Source organism: Neodiprion lecontei, chromosome 2 (assembly GCF_021901455.1).
Source record: "Neodiprion lecontei isolate iyNeoLeco1 chromosome 2, iyNeoLeco1.1, whole genome shotgun sequence".
Taxonomy (NCBI): Eukaryota; Metazoa; Arthropoda; class Insecta; order Hymenoptera; family Diprionidae; genus Neodiprion; species Neodiprion lecontei.
In genome coordinates, this window is record NC_060261.1 from 25,430,798 (window position 1) to 25,451,031 (window position 20,234).

At 37.1% G+C, this 20,234-nt stretch overlaps 2 protein-coding genes across 3 annotated transcripts in view; both read left to right on the forward strand.

Moving 5' to 3' along the window:
• On the forward strand, positions 1-3,254 carry LOC124293013 (zinc finger MYM-type protein 1-like). Its single transcript, XM_046731909.1, has 3 exons — positions 1-64; positions 1,723-2,517; positions 2,668-3,254. The coding sequence occupies exons 1-3, from the start codon at positions 1-3 to the stop codon at positions 3,252-3,254; spliced, it is 1,446 nt and encodes a 481-aa protein (XP_046587865.1).
• A 10,651-nt stretch (positions 3,255-13,905) lies between these two features.
• The window catches only part of LOC107217536 (esterase E4-like), a 37,382-nt gene continuing 31,053 nt past the window's right edge, over positions 13,906-20,234 (forward strand). For both annotated transcript variants that reach the window (XM_015655105.2, XM_046731783.1), the window contains exon 1: positions 13,906-14,210. In XM_015655105.2, coding sequence (XP_015510591.2) covers positions 13,942-14,210 — 269 coding nt within the window. In that variant the 5' untranslated portion in view covers positions 13,906-13,941. The remainder of the gene's footprint in view (positions 14,211-20,234) is intronic.

A 20,234-nucleotide genomic window follows, 5' to 3' on the forward strand; every position in this document is an offset into this window, starting at 1 on the left:
ATGGAGCCATACAGAGCTCTATCTAGAGAACACATTAGGAAACTTGAAGACGAAACGATTGAAGGTAAATCAACACGCAATAAACTCAAAAATGCATACGTGGCAACGCCCAGTAACAGGCAACCAACAAACATAAGAACAACGTTCTAGTAGCTTCCAGGCCGATTTATATCAATATAAGAAATAATAATTACAGAAGAGAATTATATACGAAAGCACACATGTAAACCTGATTTAAAACTACGAATTATCAAATGGTTAAATACCCTAAATCTGTTAAGATAGTTATAACACAAACACCTAAGAATATTCGCAGCAGCGTGATCCTAATAATGTTAAGTAAATAGCAACTATGTCTCATAAACAATCGCTATTCTACTCCAGGTGAATAACGATAGTAATCAATTATAAGACATATGCAATTCTACATATTTACACGCTATAAAACTAACAAAACAACAAGTAACTGATATGGTAATCTTAATATATAGTCTTTATAACGAACAGGATAGTAAAAATATTTAAGAAGTAAGCTACGACTACAACCCTGCGCATCGTGACCCCAAAAATGCACACGGCACTAACGTCCACACCATTATGGATCACCTCTAGCGCACGTATGCTGTGATCACCATATTAGAAAATAGCTGCTAAAATCGGCCCAGGCCGAGGGCGCCATGGCAGAAGGGGGCGCCATGGCAGACGGGGGCGCCGCGCGTTGGTGAGATTCGCAAGTTTGCGCGCCTCTTTCTCTTTCCCGCCTTTACCGATCTTATGCGCACTACGACACGTCCTGACACGCAAATACGCATTGTTTTCCGTACGCTATTGCATACGTAACGATCTGCAATCTGCAATATTCGATAATACATTTGCTCTATTCTATATTCTTTTTTGTCAGACACCCACGCAAAGATATTTTGCACATTGTAGTACAAATGAACAGATGTCGCATAATACGTTCTTCTAATAAAATAGAAAAATAAATGAGCGTTAATAAAATGAGTGGCGCCAAACACCGTAAATTGACGATAGAAAAAGAAGAAAAACAATCGTGTATAGCCAAAAAAATTTCGCGAATTGATAATTTTTTCGTGCATCACAAAACAGTTGAAACGACGACTCGAGCATCAAGTTCTGCTACAGCTGAATGTTCGGGCGAGGTACCTAAATATTGACGCACCCTGATAATAAAATATATATTTTCTGCATTACCGTATCCTGCAATTCCTCTCCTCATTCTCCTGATATTTCAGCAAATATCGCGTTCGCATGTAGAATCTATTGTCGGAAATAACGAGGAGGAAAAAATAGTCGACGAGGTTACGAATATCGCAACTTCTGCAACTGAAATTCGTGATGATGATGATGGTCATGATGAAAAACATTCTTAGATCTTGGTCGTGAACCCTACCGATTCCGTATCGGATTCTGGAAATTTTTCTGACCCTGGTCTGTGGCCAACACGGAAGTCGGAAATGATTGATTTCATTATACGAAATCCGCCGAAGCAACAGGATCCGAGAACAAATAATTTCACAGCTTCGAAACGTGTCTATGGGTCTAAAACAAGATACTGTACTGCACAAATATTTTTCCAAAAAACACTAAATGGTGAAATGCACCGACGAGAATGGATAATATATTCCCTCTCGAAAGGTTGCATACTCGTATATTGCATACCTTGTAAGCTGTTCTCGACATCGATAAACGCATTTACAGAAGGCTTCAACGACTGGAAGAATGATGTGCGAATATCAGAACACGAGCGAAGTCTTAGTCATCGGGAAAATACACGAAAGCTTGTAATGCGAGGAAATATGTTGGGGAAGATTGACAGTAAGTTGCATATGCAATACATTCAAGAATGTAATTACTGGCGAGAAGTATTGACTCGCGTTATAATTGCTATAAAGTTTCTTGCATCCCGAGGATTAGCTTTTCGAGGAACAAACGAAAAATTTGGCTCGGATAGCAATGGCAATTATTTGGGCATTCTCGAATTGATGGCTCGAAATGATCCGTTTCTCCAAAATCATATTAATCGATTCGGAAATCCAGGAAAAGGAAACGTATCCTATTTTTCTAAAGATATTTGCGAAGAGTTTATTGTGATGATTTACGATGATCTTCTCAAAAATTTGATTTTGGAAGTAAAGGCCTCTAAATATTATGCTATAGGTGTAGATTCGACGCCTGATATTTCGCATTCGAATCAGTTAACGTTTATTATCCGGTACGTACGTGAGAACGGAGAGCTTACTGAACGTTTCTTACAATTTATACCCATCAAAGGTCACAGCGCTACTGAGATAGAGCGGGCGATCATGCAGGTATTGTTCGATAAAGATATTGACATAATGGATTGCCGTGGACAATCATACGACAATGCCAGCAATACGTCGGGCTGTTACGGTGGGGTACAAGCGAAAATTATTGAACGTAATCCTTCCGAGATTTACGTCCCATGCGCAGCGCATTCCCTTAATTTAGTAGGCCAAGCAGCTGCTGATTGCTGTTTGAGGGCAACCAAATTTTTTATGTTCGTGCAACACGTTTATACATTTCTGAGTGCATCTACGTCCAGGTGGGCGAGAGTAAAATCGAAGGTCGAGAATCAGTCTGGAATGCTGTAGCCAAAAAGTTTGTCCGGCACACGATGGTTAGCTAGAGCGGAAGCGTGCCGAGCACTTGTGAAATCGTGGGAGAGCTTGCGAGATGCTCTTGACGATATTGCAGAAAATGCTTCCGAAAAGCCATCCACAAAATCCGAAGCCAAGGGTTTGTTGCAACAATTTGGATTGCTTGCGACTGCTATAATGGTTGTGACTTGGAGTGATATCTTGGAGCGTTTTGAAAAAACAAATAAAAGTCTTCAGCGCGTTAACATCGATTTGACAACAGTTGTACAACTGTATGATGCACTCCAAGCATATGTTATCGATTTGCGTGATCGTTTCAACCACTACGAAGCCAAAGCGAAAGAGCTATCTCAATGCAACGAATACGCACATGAAAATCGGCGACGCAGAAGAAGGACCGTTAAGTTCGACGAAGTAAACGATAATGAAGCGATATTTGATGAGAAACAAAATATGCGTATAAATATGTTTCTTGTCATTCTCGATCGATTGTCAGGCGAATTAGAGAGAAGAAGTCTAGCATATAAGAATGTTAACGCTCGCTTTGGCTTCCTCAGCCGTTTGCCGTTACTCACAGATGCACAGATAATTACCCGGTGCGAAGAATTATAGACGACATACTCTACCGATCTCGATAACGATTTTGGAGAAGAATGTTTGCACTTTCGGAATTTTATCCGGGAAATAGAATTGACGGAGGATGACACCAACGTTCGAAAATTTTTAATGATTATTCGTGAGAAGAATATTGTTGCGACAATTTCGAATATGGATATCGTTCTTCGAATGTATCTTACTCTTTTCTCGAGTAACGCTACCGGGGAACGCTCATTTTCGACGTTGAAAAGAGTAAAAACTTATTTACGGAATACGATGGGTCAGAGCCGTCTCTCTAGTCTCACCTTTTTATCTGCGAACGCAGAACTTGTTGATATGGCAGAGACCGATACAATTATCGACAAATTTGCAAGCTCAAAAGCAAGAAAGCGATCGATTTAGTCCGGTGCAACATGAATCTTTATTATATGATATATATTGTAACGGACTGCTGCTCAAAATCGCATCAACATCAACGATGACCGTGACATACACAAATCATGACAACAACTGACACAGACAGCTGATCGAGAACACCATCGACATCGACCGTGACCCGCTAACATCCAAAATAATACACAAAGACGACGGACGCTGACCAACGCATACCAGGACGACAACCCAGAACCGGACACACAAATAAGGAAATGACGTCGACAGGATAATCCAACAACAGCTCTGGGAGAGTATAAAACTGGAGGACCACGAAGAGCGGTTACCAGTTGTCCGGCAAAGCGCCGAGCTGCGTCATTATCGTACGAAGCGTTTCTCGTCTAGAGAGCGTTATCGAAATTAGCTTCACGACATTTGGAGAGGAAATTCAAGCAAAGAGCTTAGTCCGAAATTTGAAAAGAGTACAGAAATTAGAGTCCACGATAGCCCAGGATCTCTAGAGGAAATATTGAATAGAGCCGCGTATTTCACGTTTGAGCTGTAGGGAAATTTAGGAGCTGAACCGACGAATTCTGATAGTTTTATTATTTCTTTCATTTTGTTTTTATTCTTTGTTTGTCTACGGTTAAATTTTGTAAAACCATATCATATCATAACTGACAAAGATCATTGTACTTGAATTTATCGCTATTAAAACATGTATTCTATATAAACATACACTCGTCTGTCTCGTAGTCAACATATTTCCGAGCATATAACTTTACCTTGAAAAGGGGAGGGGAATAAACGAACAGCCAGCCAAGGTAATCCCTGGTCTGGAAGGTTGGCGGTGTTTTGGGTCAATAACTCATAACAAAATATAGGAAGGCGACTCTGCTTATTCCGAGTTCGCGATTAGAAGGAAGTACTGGGAAACCCGTATCTCCGACTAGGTGACATACGCCTCTCTCACTTGTCTCCAGCCGTGAAGCAACGGCTCGCAAGCCCTTGTCTTACTGAAGGGAGCAACGGGCGGAGGTGCCTGTTCACTCATCCAAGCGGCTTTGGTGATACCTAAGTCCGTACAGTTCGACTAACCAGGGTTTTTGGGTCTGATAAGCTCATTCAGCTTTTAGCCATCAGAGGGGGTTCCTTATAAAACTATTGTTTCATCAGAATTTGACAAAGAACACACAATAACGGGCTTATCTCATTGGCTCCGGCCCCAAGATAAAACGTAACCGTTACAATATATATGTATATATATATATATATATATATATATGCATCTCTCCTACATACATGTTTGACATTATAGTATATATTTTTGTTACATTATTTTTGAAGTATAATAATTATTAATTTTGTCATATGATTTTTTGAGTATTTCATGGGGGGGGGGGGGCGCTAATTTCATCAGGCCTAGGGCGCCAATTTTCGTAAACCGCCCCTGCTCGCGTAAAGCTATACCAGTGGCGGCTAATTCATGGGTGTTAACGAACGAGGGCTTCCTTAATGGAGAAATAGATACCATTGATAGATTGGTCGAAGAGTTTGAGTTGAGATTTTTATAAATTGTCTGCCGGCGCCTGAAATCGAGACGTAGTATGTGAAGTCGTTGGGACATAGGATATGTAGCGTTTCTGTTTTGGAAGCTGAATAAATCTATGAATCCAAGTTAGTCAATCCAGTCCAGTACGTGCCAGTGAAGGATGTCAGTCTCATGTCGCAGTTTGTGGTTGCTTATAATTGCTAAGGATTCAAGAATAGGTTTACTTCGCAAAGTTTATGGATTCCAATATGGAACAGCGGTTTGTTTAGTCTGCGTATGTGGATGTTTTGAGTTAGGGTGCACTTTGAGAAAATGAGTTACGATAATTCGAAGTACGATGTGCGGCTTAGGGCTATCGCTAAATAGTCACTTGCGGGCTGTATGAATACGAATTTGTTATTTGTTGAGTCGTATTTCAGTTTTGCAGGTATGGGAAGTAGGTGGTAAAGGTTAAAAGCGTCGTTATTTAATAACGAGATAGTTATGACGTAAATCAGTCGTGGTTTGATATAAGTAATGTCCACGGTCGATATTCTAATCAGTTCATCGATATCGGAAATTCGTGTTGCGGTTTCAAATTTCGAATGTGTTGCAGACTGGATATGATCTGTACTGGGGACAGGACCTTTGGGTGAACCATACCATTTTGTGCGAACAAGACGGCGTCAAACAGGTTATTTAAATCAATTTCGAACTCGTTCATGTATACGTCTAGCTCGACTAGACGGTTAATGACAGTTATTGGGAATATGTTATTTGATATATGGGTTTTGGATATAATTGCCTGGTTCCTAAGTCTCATGAGTACGTCGTCTTGGTCACGACCATGCTGTATAATGTCATCGAGTTTATTTTAATAGATTCCGAGAGTTGACTGTACAACGTGTGTTTGTTCGTTAACTATTGTCGCTAAGTGTTTTGTGTCATTACACAAGTTTTCAATTAGATCGTTTAGGTATTGTCCGTCGTATGCGTCTAGCGTCCCGAAAAGTGATTTTGCGATCGGACCTATGAAGTTTACGGCACCGAGTTTGTTGTGATGCATTACGAGTTTAACAAATTTCGCACGAGATTAACTGCTGATGCGGTGGCCCATCAATTCGTTTCCTAAGTCTAATATTTCCTGGACAAATTTAATCTCTTGGTCAACATGTGTATACGGTCGCCTGTATTATAATGATTCTGTGCTTTAGTACGTTTATTACGAATTATGTCTAAATATTCGGAGATGCGTTTGGGTTTCTAGAACATGTTACCAAGGTCGATAAGGTTGATCATTTTCCATTGCTCGTTAAAGGTCCGAAGGTTTCTTAGTTGTTCGAAGTAGATACCCGAATTAAGCTCGATTCGCTTCATGGAATATAGTACTGAGTTATCAGTGCCGTGAACAATTATGAAGGACCTATAAGAGTATGTTATGAAGATAAAGTCTGTTTACATGACATAATATTTTGGATGTAGGATGTGCGGGGGGGGATTTTCAGAAAACGAGAGTCGGCCTTTATATATACTAACTTCAGTGTGCTGCCTTAAGTTTATTTACGTGGACTACTTTTATCTTGTTATTCGAAAGATATATTTCGGTATTGATATCGTTTATGATAAGTTTTATCTCGTACGGCCCTTTGTGATTGTCTCCGAATTCCGTTTTGGTCTCACTGAGTAGGTAAACTTATTGACCGGGGACGAATACGCGAGGGTGGGAATTCTTGTCATAGCACGTCTTAGATTTTATGTTCTGCTGCTGTAAGTTTGATTGCAGGTTGTTTGCGGATTGCTGAGAAGTTATTGATTAAATCAAGTACAAGGGAATTGTAAGTGCGAATGTAGGTAGAACTTGGTGAAACGTCTGTAGGGAGTCTAGCCTTCATGCCGAATACTAGTTGGTGTGTTGTGAAGTCTGAGTCTTCATGTTTTGCCGTGTTGTAGCAAAAAATTGCAAATCAGGTGAATTCATGCCAATTGTTGTCTAAGTCTGTGTAATGTTTTATATGTTCGATGAGTACCACGTGGCTCCGTTTGAGTGAGCCGTCTGGTTGTAGTCAGTAAGCTGTCTTTCGTAATTGCTTAATTTTGAAAACTTTACAGAGGTTCTTGATAATAAACTCATGAAATTTTGTGCTTGATCAGGATTGTTAGCAGTAGTATAGCATGGAGATTTCAGAATACAGATCCCTACCTTACCGGCAAAGCACAACTAGACGCAAACCCTTGAAATTTATCCCCACCCTTGTCAAATAAAACGCGCTTTCCCTCACCTCCGTTACTGTCCCCCATCCGCATTGCGTTGTACGGTACCGACGTTTACAAGGTAAGTAATGTTATTATTTATTTACAGCAAGTACCCCCTGCAGATATATTGTATGAATTGATATTGAAATAAACAAGTTGAAATTATTTTTGAAGGGTTCATATTATTAGTAAGAATTTCTTCTCTGCATGCACGATGTACGGAGACTGTAGTGTGTAGATGTTTATGTTTACCCTTTTCAATCCTTTGCTTCCGATGAGAAGCCCGTAAGACGGCAATGCCGTCTAATGAATGAGATGCGGGTGTGCAAATCATTAATCTACGAGAGAATTTTGTTGAGAATATGTAAATTTGAACAACTGGTGAATTTGAAAAATTAACGACGGAGCCAGGAATCGAACCTGGAATCTAGCGATGCTTTACCGGAGACTTACTCCACTAGACCACCTAGCCGCCCTGACTCTGTTGTCATTAATTTCTCTCATAACCAGTGAGTTCAAATTTGTTTTCATGTGCCCGATTTGTATGAGTAAGAATTTCTTCTCTGCATGCACGATGTAAGGAGACTGTAGTGTGTAGATGTTTATGTTTACCCTTTTCAATCATTTGCTTCTGATGAGAAGCCCGTAAGACGGCAATGCCGTCTAATAAATGTTCATATTATTATTGAAGAATAAATAATTTGTCGAATGAAGGTCAAACAATTTAATTTTTACAACATGTAAAATCGACGTTTCGGCCGGGCCCCGCCAACCATCTTCAGGCTAGAAGGATACAGGAATGTTTTGATAAACATTCGTTTCTTTATCTTTAGACAGTGTATTGATTATTAACAAAGTTATTTAGTAAATTCTAAATATAAGTACATATGTTACTACGAACGATATACTGTCAATTTATTGAGGACAGCATGTTCTTGAAGGTTGGGTTGCATAAAACTATAATAGTTTATGACTTTGATGAATATTATCAAATAATATATACAGACATGTCGAAAGGCAAATAAAGGGTTTAGAAATGGAATTTAAGTTATAGGAGAGCGATGTTACAAGATTACTTACAAATAAGTGACAACCTTTTCTGCTTAGATGTTAATTAGACGCCATGATGAAAGGAAGTAACAAGAGATTGATGGCAATTTATTACCAATATCGATAATTCAATACGATAGTCAATACAATAGACCAACCGATGTCATTAGACGTGAAAATTTTATTTTTTTGTAAACTACAGTACATCGAAATATGGATGACTTAGATTTTGTATATCTGTACGTCTATTTTTCCTAATACATATCATCTCTTTGATATTGCGTTTATACCAATTTGGTTCAAATCTTATAACCTTCGCATTGTCCAAATCAAAATAATGTCCTTATTGTTAAGAATGAGCTGCTAAAGCATAGTGTTACGGTCATGGCATTCAATATTCGATTTATGTTTGGAAATTCGTTTCTTAAATGTTGTGATGATTGCCCAATGTAGGTTTTATTACATTCTAAACAATCGATTTTATGAACAGTGTTAATTTGATCTCGAGCAGATGTTTTGGTTTTAAGAGAAGTGAAAAGACTATTCCCCTGCTCTCCTATATACATACTTTCTCTGTGTTCTAGCACGTTTTTGTACCGCCTCTCTTTCCGATTCTACTCTAGATTTTTCTCGTCCGTGCTTCTATCAATATTATCGACCGTGTTCTATATTACCTTTGGGTAATAAAGTAATCCGTATTGCCTCTTTTCTTCAACGTAAACTATCATAGTTTTATGCACCCTCACCTTCAAGAACATGCTGTCCTCAATAAATTGACAGTAAATCCTTCGTAATGACAAATGTACTTATATTTAGAATTTACTAAACAATTTTGTTAATAATCAATACACTATCTACAGATAAAGAAACGAATGTTTAGCAAAACATTCCTGTATCTTTCTAGCCTGAAGATGGTCGGCGGGGCCCGGCCGAAACGTCGATTTTACATGTCGTAAAAATTAAATTGTTTGACCTTCATTCGACAAATTTGTCATTCTACACAACTACCTGGTCACGAATAACTTACAAACATATTATTATTGGCAATGGGCAAGAGGGAAAATTGCATTTCAGGGCAAGATGGAATAGTAATAGTCGATCTTGAAATGAAGAAATGATGCAGAAGGCGATGGATAAGATGGAATAAGATGATCAAATGTTGCAACATTCGGAGCAGCTCTCACTAGATGATGTGTTTCATCTATTTTATGGCGAACAATATGTGGAACCACTTACAGACTGGGTACAGTGTTCATTGTGTTGTGGTTGGGCACATGAGCTGTGTACTGATATAGAAGATGGTTGTCTCGTACGTACTAATCGTAAAATGTAGGGTTATCCTATACATTCCATGTTGCCCGTGTAAGCTTTCCATTTTTCCCGCAGGTTAAGGCCAAGATGTAATTTTTCATGTTTCGCTTCATGAGTCATAACAGATTTTACACTTAATATCAATTATTATCAATTACATCATTATGTAGGCGTGTAAGATCGCTCTTAAGAATCATTAAAATCAAAGATAAATATTATGTTGTTTTATTCTTTTTTAGGTCATACAGATAGATATTCCATCTTCACAGCCAGTATGAAGTTTTAAAACGATGTTATCAACGTGACAGGTTATGCTCACATTAAGGTCTTTTATCGCCTTTTTCATTAATGCGCCTTCAATCGATGGAATTCATTCAACACAGGGAACCGACAAAGGTTGCATAGCAATGTGTAGTAGATGTAGGGTAGACTCAGTTGTTTTTAAAAGAAATACAAGATGTACCGCCATATTCTTCACAAATTCTATCCGCAAATGCAGCGTAATATTTTAAGTAAACACTTTTTGTGAGCATAATTACCATTCTTGTTCATTAAACATTCTTTCAAATCATAATTTTCGTTATCATGTAGCTGTACCTCTAATTCAGCTCTGTGTTTGCCTTCAGCTTACTCTGTTATTTTCGAAGCACAGATAGCGATAATTGTTAGCGAGAAATGAATATTTCACGTCGGGCTTTCCATGTCAAGTCAACAAACGGCTGACCTTCGCACGGTTAGGATTTTTAAACTGTCGGTTTATTACATTCCTTAGAACGAAGTAGACACTATATATTTTTTGGATATTTATCTCACTCAATTTTCTACGTAAAAAGTATTCAATTTTGAAAATTTAGCGTTCAGTAGTTATAGTCCATTGAAAATATTCTTCATAGAGATAATTTTAAATATGAGACATTTGATAACTACAAATTTGTATGAGATAAAATCTAAAAATACTTATTATCTACTTTGTCTCAAGAAATGTAAAAAAAAGTTGGCAAAGACGCCAAGAAGGTAAGGATTGTACGTTGTCGAGTTCGGATCATCTCCCCATATAGATAAGGCTGTTGTTTTTTTTTGGTTGAATGCTCAAATAAGATTTTTCTGTAGCGCATGCATGATTTTCGCTTTTTTCTTTGACCCATTAAGAGGGACTAGAGTCTTCAAGCCGGCGGACAGAAAAAAAAAAAAACAGAAAACGCCAGCAAAAATATTTTTCAATATTTAAAAAAAAATTATCAATAATTGAGATAAAATATGTTTATTTACTTATAACGTGTTTTAAATTGTGAAAATAATCCATAGGTACATGCGTTACAAAATAGTATATTGGGCACCAAGGGCTAAGCGGATTTAGTTGGTAACCTTGTGTGGTTGCTTCGTGCTAGCTTGCCTTCGACTGGTACTGCAATCTTCACACTCAGTTGAAAAAGCTTGCCTTACGCCCTTGATACGCAATATATTACTTCGAGTTATATTTACGTTGATGTGCTACAAAAAATATTTTCGTGTCAGTTAAAATTGGCGATGTTCAAATAAAATCTGCGATAAATGCAGTGATTGAATAATATTCTTCGGCCCAATAAAGTTTTCACCGAAAGTTAATGTTTACGTTTTACCGAAACTTTTGTAAAATCATATAATGAATTTAGATCACTTCAAAAGGGTCAATACATTTAACATTTAGTTTTACGTATTTGAGAATGAACACTTATAGATAACTTTGTTCTTTCATTTGTTAATTTGTAATTTGAAAAAGACGGAGTGAAACTTATCATAAGACTATTTAAGTTAAGCTTTTTAGCCGCGGTATTTTACTGCAACTCGGTGTTATAACTATAATATTAAAACTAAACGCAGCTCGTCGACTATAACGGTTTTATCTGTCATTCGACGTGCCGCGATTAGTGCCGGTCCACTAAAGCGAATTAAAGAGATTGAAGAACAAGAAGGATAAGGAAAAGTAAAGGATAGCCAGTGTACATAACGTACAGAGGACGAAGAATTAACGCTCCGCGCTTTCCTCTCGGTGTTGTGCTGCGCCCAGAAGAGAAAGAAAGAAAGAAAGAAAGAGAAAATAAACGGATTAAGGGAAAAATTTAACAATCTACGAATCTGTTTGAATTAAACTTTTTATTGATATTTTCTGTTGGTTTTCAATCTCTTACTATCTTCATAATTATTTTCCTGTTTAACCTGAAAATAAATTTCACCTATCTTTTTTTGTTTCTTCTATAATCATTTGCAACGTTCCAAACTTATTTCTTTTTCATTTCTTATCAAGAGAACGAGAGAGTGAGACATTATTTTTTAGTGATTTATCAAGTTTCAAAATGACCAATCGCCATGTATACGTTTTCATTCGAATTTTCCATCGCTTCGAATAATTGGTATTCTTCATTCGCATGCTGTAATAATAATAATAATTGTGTATAGAATATAATAATTCTTTCAAAGTGGTATACGTAAGGGGGCGTCCATTAATTACGTGAGGTAGTTTTGAGAATTTTTTGACCCCCCCTCCCCCCTTGGTGAGATATTGTAAGATTTTTCTCGACCCCCTCCCCCCTGCCCCAATCTCACGTGAGATTTCCCAAAATTTCTATTTTGGGTATAAAAGCGTTGAATTTATTAAAAAAAAAAAACACAATTTGCTTAATTATTTTTATTTAAGACTAGTATTGCATGAGAATATTGCTGTAATCTTAAATCACAGTGATAAAATTAGATAATAAATAATTGAACGAAAATTAATAAAATATTTATTCTAATTCAGTCCATGGAGACTCGTGCACGGTCTCAAGAGTGACTATTGGAACCAACATATCCAAGTGATTTTCAGTGAAATCATCTGCTCCTTCAACTTCGCTCTGATTTAGCCACTCTAAGCCGTTGTCGCTTGCACACAGAAGCTTATTTAAATGTATTTATAATTCAGATTAAGTTAGTGTACGATTTTTAAAATAACAGAAAATTTTAAGATACTGAACTATTGCGAAACAGAAATGAAAGAAAGAAAAAAAGGATTCAACCTACCTTATAAAGGAACGCTAAAGTATTTCGAGCCTTTCTCTCCGCCGCTTCTCTCAGAAGCTCGTTGATCTCATGTTGAACGTGCTGAACCAAATCTTCTTTCTTCGGAAAATTATGTTTTGCTGTGTTCCATAACTTTACCACCTGTTCCTGACAGCGCTTTTTTGTCTTTAAGACGTGTCTTTTGACGTGAGCATTATAATAATCTTGAAAACTCATTTTAAATTAATAAAAACGTCGGCTGAATTGTGTCAGGTTTTGCCATATTTTATTCAAGACACGTTGTTTACTTTTATCTAGCTTTAGTTTAACTTAATTATAACGCAGTTTCACACCGTTTTCTGCTAGAAAAAATTTCGTGATATTTCCCAAGACCCCCCCCTCTCCCCCAAGTGAGATGTAGTAAGATTCGGTTCGATCCCCTCCCCCCCTGAACACCTCACGTAATTAATGGACGCCCCCTAATCTGATTTATTATTATTATTATTATCATTATTAGTATCACTGATGTTGTTGTTGGTGTTATCGTTTTTGTCATTAAAAATATTATTATTACTTTTACTGCTATTGCTAATGTCACTACACTACTACTATTACAAACTACTACAACTACCACCAACTACTATTACATCTATTATCGATTGACGAGGTGAGAAGAACGGCTTGCAGGGAGCTAATCTATACATACAATTTGACGAAGGGACAACATACGAAAACGAAATAATGAATAAATTCATACCCCTCGGACTGACGTTAGACAAGAGTGAACAGAGTATATAATATTAATAAAATTAGATAAGGAAAGAAGGAAGGTAAGAGAAAGAACTACGAACAACAGAGGGGAAAGACGGAGTACGAAAATTGAATAAATGGAACTAAACAGTGGATCAAAGTATGTTTAACGGACGCTTAACGTTGTTTGTACCAGTCCGTGTGTTTCACTACGATTTTTATTACGTCACAGGCGATTCAATTTATCGTTCCTTACTAGATGGAGCGAAATTTTTAAACTTTTTATGAACAGTAACTCGTAGACCTCTCGTGACGCAATGAGTCTACCTATATAATATAAATAACGGATAGCACATCACCATTTAGCAATTTTATAAACCTCCGTGAAGTATCACTTGTGCTGGCAAGCCATAGTCAGTCATGTCTGCAGAAATTGCCGCAGCGTTCACGTGCCAATATAACGCAACGAACTATTTGTTGGAGGTGCTTTTATTGAGCATTTGTCTTACCAATTGTAACGTACCTCAGCCGGGAAATGTGCCGATTATTAGTCAGGAAGATCTGCCGCGGCCAGAAACGACGATTCCTCAAGGAACACTCCGAGGTACAAATATGGTCACACGCCGCGGGAGAAGTTTTTTTGGCTTCAAAGGAATTCCATTTGCTCAGCCCCCCGTTGGAGAACTCAGGTTTGTGAATCAGGTTTAGGATTTCTGATTAGTGATTTAACGATAATTCTCGCCCATCAGTTTGAGGTGAGTGTCCCAGTTATTGATCTTGTCCCAATTATTGACCTTTCTTGGTTGTGTCTGCTTGAACCTTAGTTTTAAACTTGACAAAAAAAAAAAAAAATTTATAGTGTCTAACCCTCTGGTAATTGGTTCTAGTCATCAAGAAATTCACAATTCGTAATGACAATTAAAAATTTTGCTAAATAAAAGGTTCAATAATTCGGTCTAAACGTATCAATAACTGGCACACTTACCTTAATATATATCAATTTGTGCCACAGTATTTGAGGTGGCTAACAAAGTTCGTTGATTTTGCTGATAATATCATGAATTCTACTAATTAGTTATTCCCAAGATGCAATCATGTAACAGACTAAGTGAATCCCAATTTAAATAATTCATGAACAGTAATCGCTTATAATTTAGTTCTAATATTGCAGAAGACTCATAGCAATGTGTTTTTGCGAAACTCGAAATCTTGCAAACATATTGCGCAGTATTGAGGAAACTTAACTTGGAATATTTGAGATGTTTCATACCATAATGCGCAATGTATATTCAACGTAGTCATCACCCCGCGGCAACGTTTGTGTCTCTGTTTTTTTACGTGTACTTACGATATTTCTGCAACGATTTAACGAAACATTTCTAAAATACCGTATTTCTGACTTTTTAAACTACAAATATGATGCAACTTCGTAATATTTTGACCATTAGAATAGAAGCAAATATTCTAGCAATAATATATTTTTACAACGCTGCAGCTGCGTTTGTAGAGAACAAATATTGTGCTAATATTTTTGTAATACAGAGCATGCGGTGTGAACCGTAAATAGAGGAAAATAAATTGAAATGAGTAGTTTTGGATGTTTAAGAAATGGATTCATACGATTTTCGTAAAATCTTGATCAAATGCGTTTCTTACTTTTACGTTTTTTTCGTTCGTACGATAAATTCCGATGGTCTCGGCAATATCTGCTCGTAGACTACATCAAACAGTTTCATCTGTACCTTACTCGCTTAAACGTTTTTCACACCTATACGTCACTTATTGGTGCCCATAAAGTGCTACTTTATTTTCACCTGAAACACGTTCATCTTACCCCAGACCTGAACGTGAATCGCAGCTGATTTTTCAGTCGAGACCAGAGTTTTCATCTTTCATACACCTAGTAAAAGGTTTTTCAAGCAATCGAAATACAAGTAATAAAATTTGTGGCAGATGCATCATCGAAATCTGATAGTTTGAGAACAGACTAAAATAATAGCGAGAACTACCATATTCATATTAGTGAATCCAACAAACATTTCGTTCAAAATTTGATTTATGTCGCATTCCTTGTGAAAATGCCCTGCTCCGCGATATGGAGTTGGAGCTGTAATTTCACATATTATGCCAAACGGGGAAGAACGTCTAATCGCGTTTGTATCAAAATCATTGATAATAGCGGAACAGGGTTATGCACAAATAAACATAGAAGGTTTGGCTATAGTTTTTGGTCTTGTTACGTCCGTGAAGGAGGTTTACTCTCGAGCGGTTATAGGAATAACCAGATTCGGCTTCGCTTTTACGTACTAGGAAAACCGGAAGTTGGGATGAGTGTTGAATAAACTTAGGTGTGATTGATATATCGATTATGTGTTTATTGCGTAAAAGTTGAGATAGCCATAGGAATGAGGTGTGCTGTGCGAAAGACATATAAGAGGTCTAGATGTGACGTTGTTGAGAATTAGAATAGGAGTGTCTCCAGAGAGGAAACGTACGGGTGCAGAAAAGGTGTGAGGATGCTGAAGGATGGGAATGGAATTAGATGAGTAAGGGCGCTGGTGAGTAGCGTGAGGCTAGATAGAGATAAGAGAACAGGACAGAGATCATGATAAGAATATAAAAACTGTGGGAGAGTTAGCGAGCAGGAAAAATAGAGAGGGGTGGTACGCTGGATGTAACAGTTTTAAAAAAATTTTACATCTTCTTGGAACGTTGCAAATTTGTATTATTTACTGACTAACAACCTTTGACAAATTTTTAGATTCTAAATCAGGAGTTCCAAGAATGGCTGTAGCTCGATTTTAAAATGTTGAGATAAAGTATAAACGGGGAGAAGATATGGGAAATTCAGATGGACCGAGTCGATTACTTTTGAAAAGTGAATTCATTGAAGCGGGGAAAGTTATAATATTTCCACAATTCAAGATTGTCCATTGTTTGGAAAGATAATTGTTAAATTCAATATGAAAGATAACATTTTCGAATAACTTATTGATTTTACATTGTTTGGCGGGCCGATATTTTGTCGATCTCACAATTTCACACCATTTCTCTCGCGTAAAGATGAGTTGTTTGGTAAACAGAATTGTATAATTTCGTATCATAGAGTGGTTATTCCCTGTTTACTAAAAAAGAAGGTTCTTGCTTTGTTGCACGAAGGTCGTTCTGGTGTTGTGGAAACAAAAATGTTAAATAGAACGTAGTTTTCGTTGATGGCCTAAGATTGAAGATCGTTTGACAATCTCGTTAAAAAGTTTGAAACTTTCGTGAAATCGGTCAGAGGAGGAAAGGTGAATTGAAGCTCGGGGTGTGCAATTAAAATAATTAGTTCAGTGACTTGTACGGTTTTAGTTTATGAGACAGGCTTTTTTTTAACGACACATATATACCTTTGTTTAGCTAATTTTACTCTCTTGAAAGCCTTTCACCCGGCGCGACTTGGGTCAGAGCTGCCGGGGCTCAAGAATCTATTCAACAATAAATTTCATTAATTATAACAATCGTCGGAATGTTTGGGCGCCAGTTGTTTTAACGATAAACAACAACGACCAATTGAATCTCAGGGAGTGAGAGTGAGTTGGAAGACCCAGTGTAGAGAGAGAATGAAGGAAGAAAACTCAATAGATAGGATCAAATAATTCTTACAGTTTCGTTATACTTGCACGTTTCTCGTACTTTTATTCCCAGTCCGGGCTTCTCGGGGGTCGACTCTTTCAACATTCTTCGTTATATAATATTAATAATCGATGTTACAATACTAATTGGACGCGGCACAAATGTTCTTAGACAGAACGGTTACCTGACGGTAAGGCCAATAATCGACATCTCCTGTCACATTTATGAAAAATCGCATTTTTGCCATGCGGATCTTTTGAAAAATAGAGACGAGTCCTCTAACTCAGATGTTGAGTTGAGAGTTGATGTTAAATTAACAATAGCGGAGGAGATGAATCAAAGAGGGACTAACGAATCTCACTGGGATCCTGAAACAATTGAATCTAATATATCAAACGAAACCCTAAGTAAGGCGATCGAAGCAAATAGTTTATCTGATTTCAAAAGACCAGCAATACTAATATACAATATTCTTCAATGACAACTGTTTTCGAACTTGAAAATAAACCGAATTTAACGCCAGTACGAAAGTCGTAGAGAAAAGCGAAACCTGTAAATAGGTTAAACTTTCAAAGCGTTACTTATGACGGAATGGCAGCTTAATTAGGTGTGCAGGAATGTGGTATATGTATTGTGCTTAGAACGCGAACGAGGTGGGGTTCAATCTTTTGTTATGGTCTATGTCGCGTCGATCACAAGTCAAGCCTCTTCCCGCCTTTCCCGCGCCCAGATCGTTTGACATGGCTAGCTAGGTTTGCACGCTATTCTGGTACTTGACTGTAAATTTCTATTTACAAATAATAAATATACTTCAGTCAAAACATGACTGTGTTTTAATGTGGAAACCCAATAGCAATGTACGCAACGAGAGCAGCAAGTTCCAAAATTCAATGACGGCTGACGTAATCGAAAAGCATTGTATCACCAGTAAGTGTAGGCAAGGAAATTCTGAAAAAAAAATGCGCGACACATTTTTGTAAAATAAACTATCATATTTTTTCAATTCTGCATTCCTTAATTAGAAGAGTTTCGTCGGGGAAGGTCATTGAATGACATGTTGTCAGATTGATAGCGATCAACGTTTTGGGTTGACCCAGTACAACCATCTTCAAGCAACAATTTATTTAAATATAACAATAAGGCAGCTACTTAATTTGATAGTGCCAAGTGCTAAGTGCACTAACCATTTTTGTAGGTTAAACACGTGTGTACCACTGTTACGTTAATTAAATTTATGCACAAATTACAATTTTGTGAGAAAGAGAGATTAATTTCAGTTCGAGAGAGAAATATATATGATGAGTTGTAAAATACAATCTGAATGAGGAACAAGATTTGCAATATTTTACTATCCTTAGCGCTTGGGTGTCGGTTTCACGGTATAAGAGGAGGAAGTGATCGCTTGTTAAGAAGTCAAAATGCTTGTCTTACCGTATATCGATGACTTAAGTTGTCTGAATTAATCATAGATCCAATTTTTATTGGAGTTTCAAAGGCACGAAAATTTGATAATATTATTTTAAAAAGATGGACTTACAATTAGTTAAATGATGCTAGGATATAAGTGGCTTATGTGTTGAATGTCGGTGCGTTCGTTAATTGTATCGTTCTTAGAAATGTGTATGATTACTTTAATAAGACATTTTGCCAATTGTCATCTTCATCGATAATCTTGACATCATCGAAACTAAATGTTTGTGAGTAAAGCGCTCGCTGATAAACACACTGACGAAAATACACAAGTTAAAGTTGGTGAAGTTGCATCAATATTACGTCCACTTGTATCCAAAGCTAAAAAAATCATTACATCACACGTGTGTCCTGTAATACCCCACGCTATAATAGAAACAGAAGTTGAAAAACTCAATATCGATCCTGTACCACAAATGAACTCTATCAGAGCAGGAATGAATATACCAGGATACACACGTATTGTAAGCTTTAGACGATAAATGTATGTGTAACCTACGGACGTAAAAAAAATTTCAAACAACCTGGAATTTCTGCATGACAACACCAAATATTGCGCGTATTTCTCCGCTGAAAAACTTACTTGTTTTTTATGCAAAGAAGAAGGTCACCTAGCGAAATACTGCAAAAATGCAGAAGCCAATCAAGTCATTAATACAGACCAAACATTAATCAATGAAAGCGTTAATACAAACAATCAGAACATAAACGAAAATGATGAAAAAACAACGAAAAGTCAAGAACAAACAGTAAATAACGACTTTCCTGCCTTACCTCAAACTACTCAACAAAAACGAGTGCTATCAAGCAGTGGCTCCTCTGCCTTAAACAAAAAAGCTCCTTGCTGTGAACATTATAAATTCCTTCTAACATTGTTTATCTTGTAAGTCTTGCTAAACTAGAAGAATTTATCGCTAACATGCATACGGTGAAAATAACATGTTAAAAATAGCTCAAAAGTACACAAACAAAATGGTCCCTCTAGTCATAATGCTAAACCACTTATATTACAATATTACTGACCGTAACCGGAAAAGGAGAATCATGCGTACATGGAAACTCTTGAATCCAAACGACAATATACAGATTTCAGCGACAGCTCGATAGATGATACAATGCAAACCCAATAAAAACAGCATCTACTTTAACAAGAAAATAGCTACGAACGCTAACTCACTTAGAATTATGTACTGAATTATATTAATAGTACGCGCAGTATTAATCAACAAAAAAGTGAACTGAGCTCTATACTAGAAAATATTGATTTATTCGTGTGTGTAGAATCTTAGCTAAAAACTGAAGATAAATTTAACATACCTGGTTTTGACACATTGCGCAAAGATAGACTATATATGCTCGCGGTGAAGGTATTTTATACATAATTCGAAAAAATCTAAATTTTAGCGACTTGAAACAAGTATCATCTCAAACAGAAAATATTAAACTATTCGGCATACGCTCTACACACACCTTCAATCGATATTATTACTTGCTACAGAGCCCTAGGAGTAACTCTTACACAAAACGTTTGGAACAAAATAGCTGACTCTATCGGTCATAATCAAAACTCAATACTGCTAGGAGACTTCAGCACACATAACAAAAAATGTATTTGCATAAACACTGAT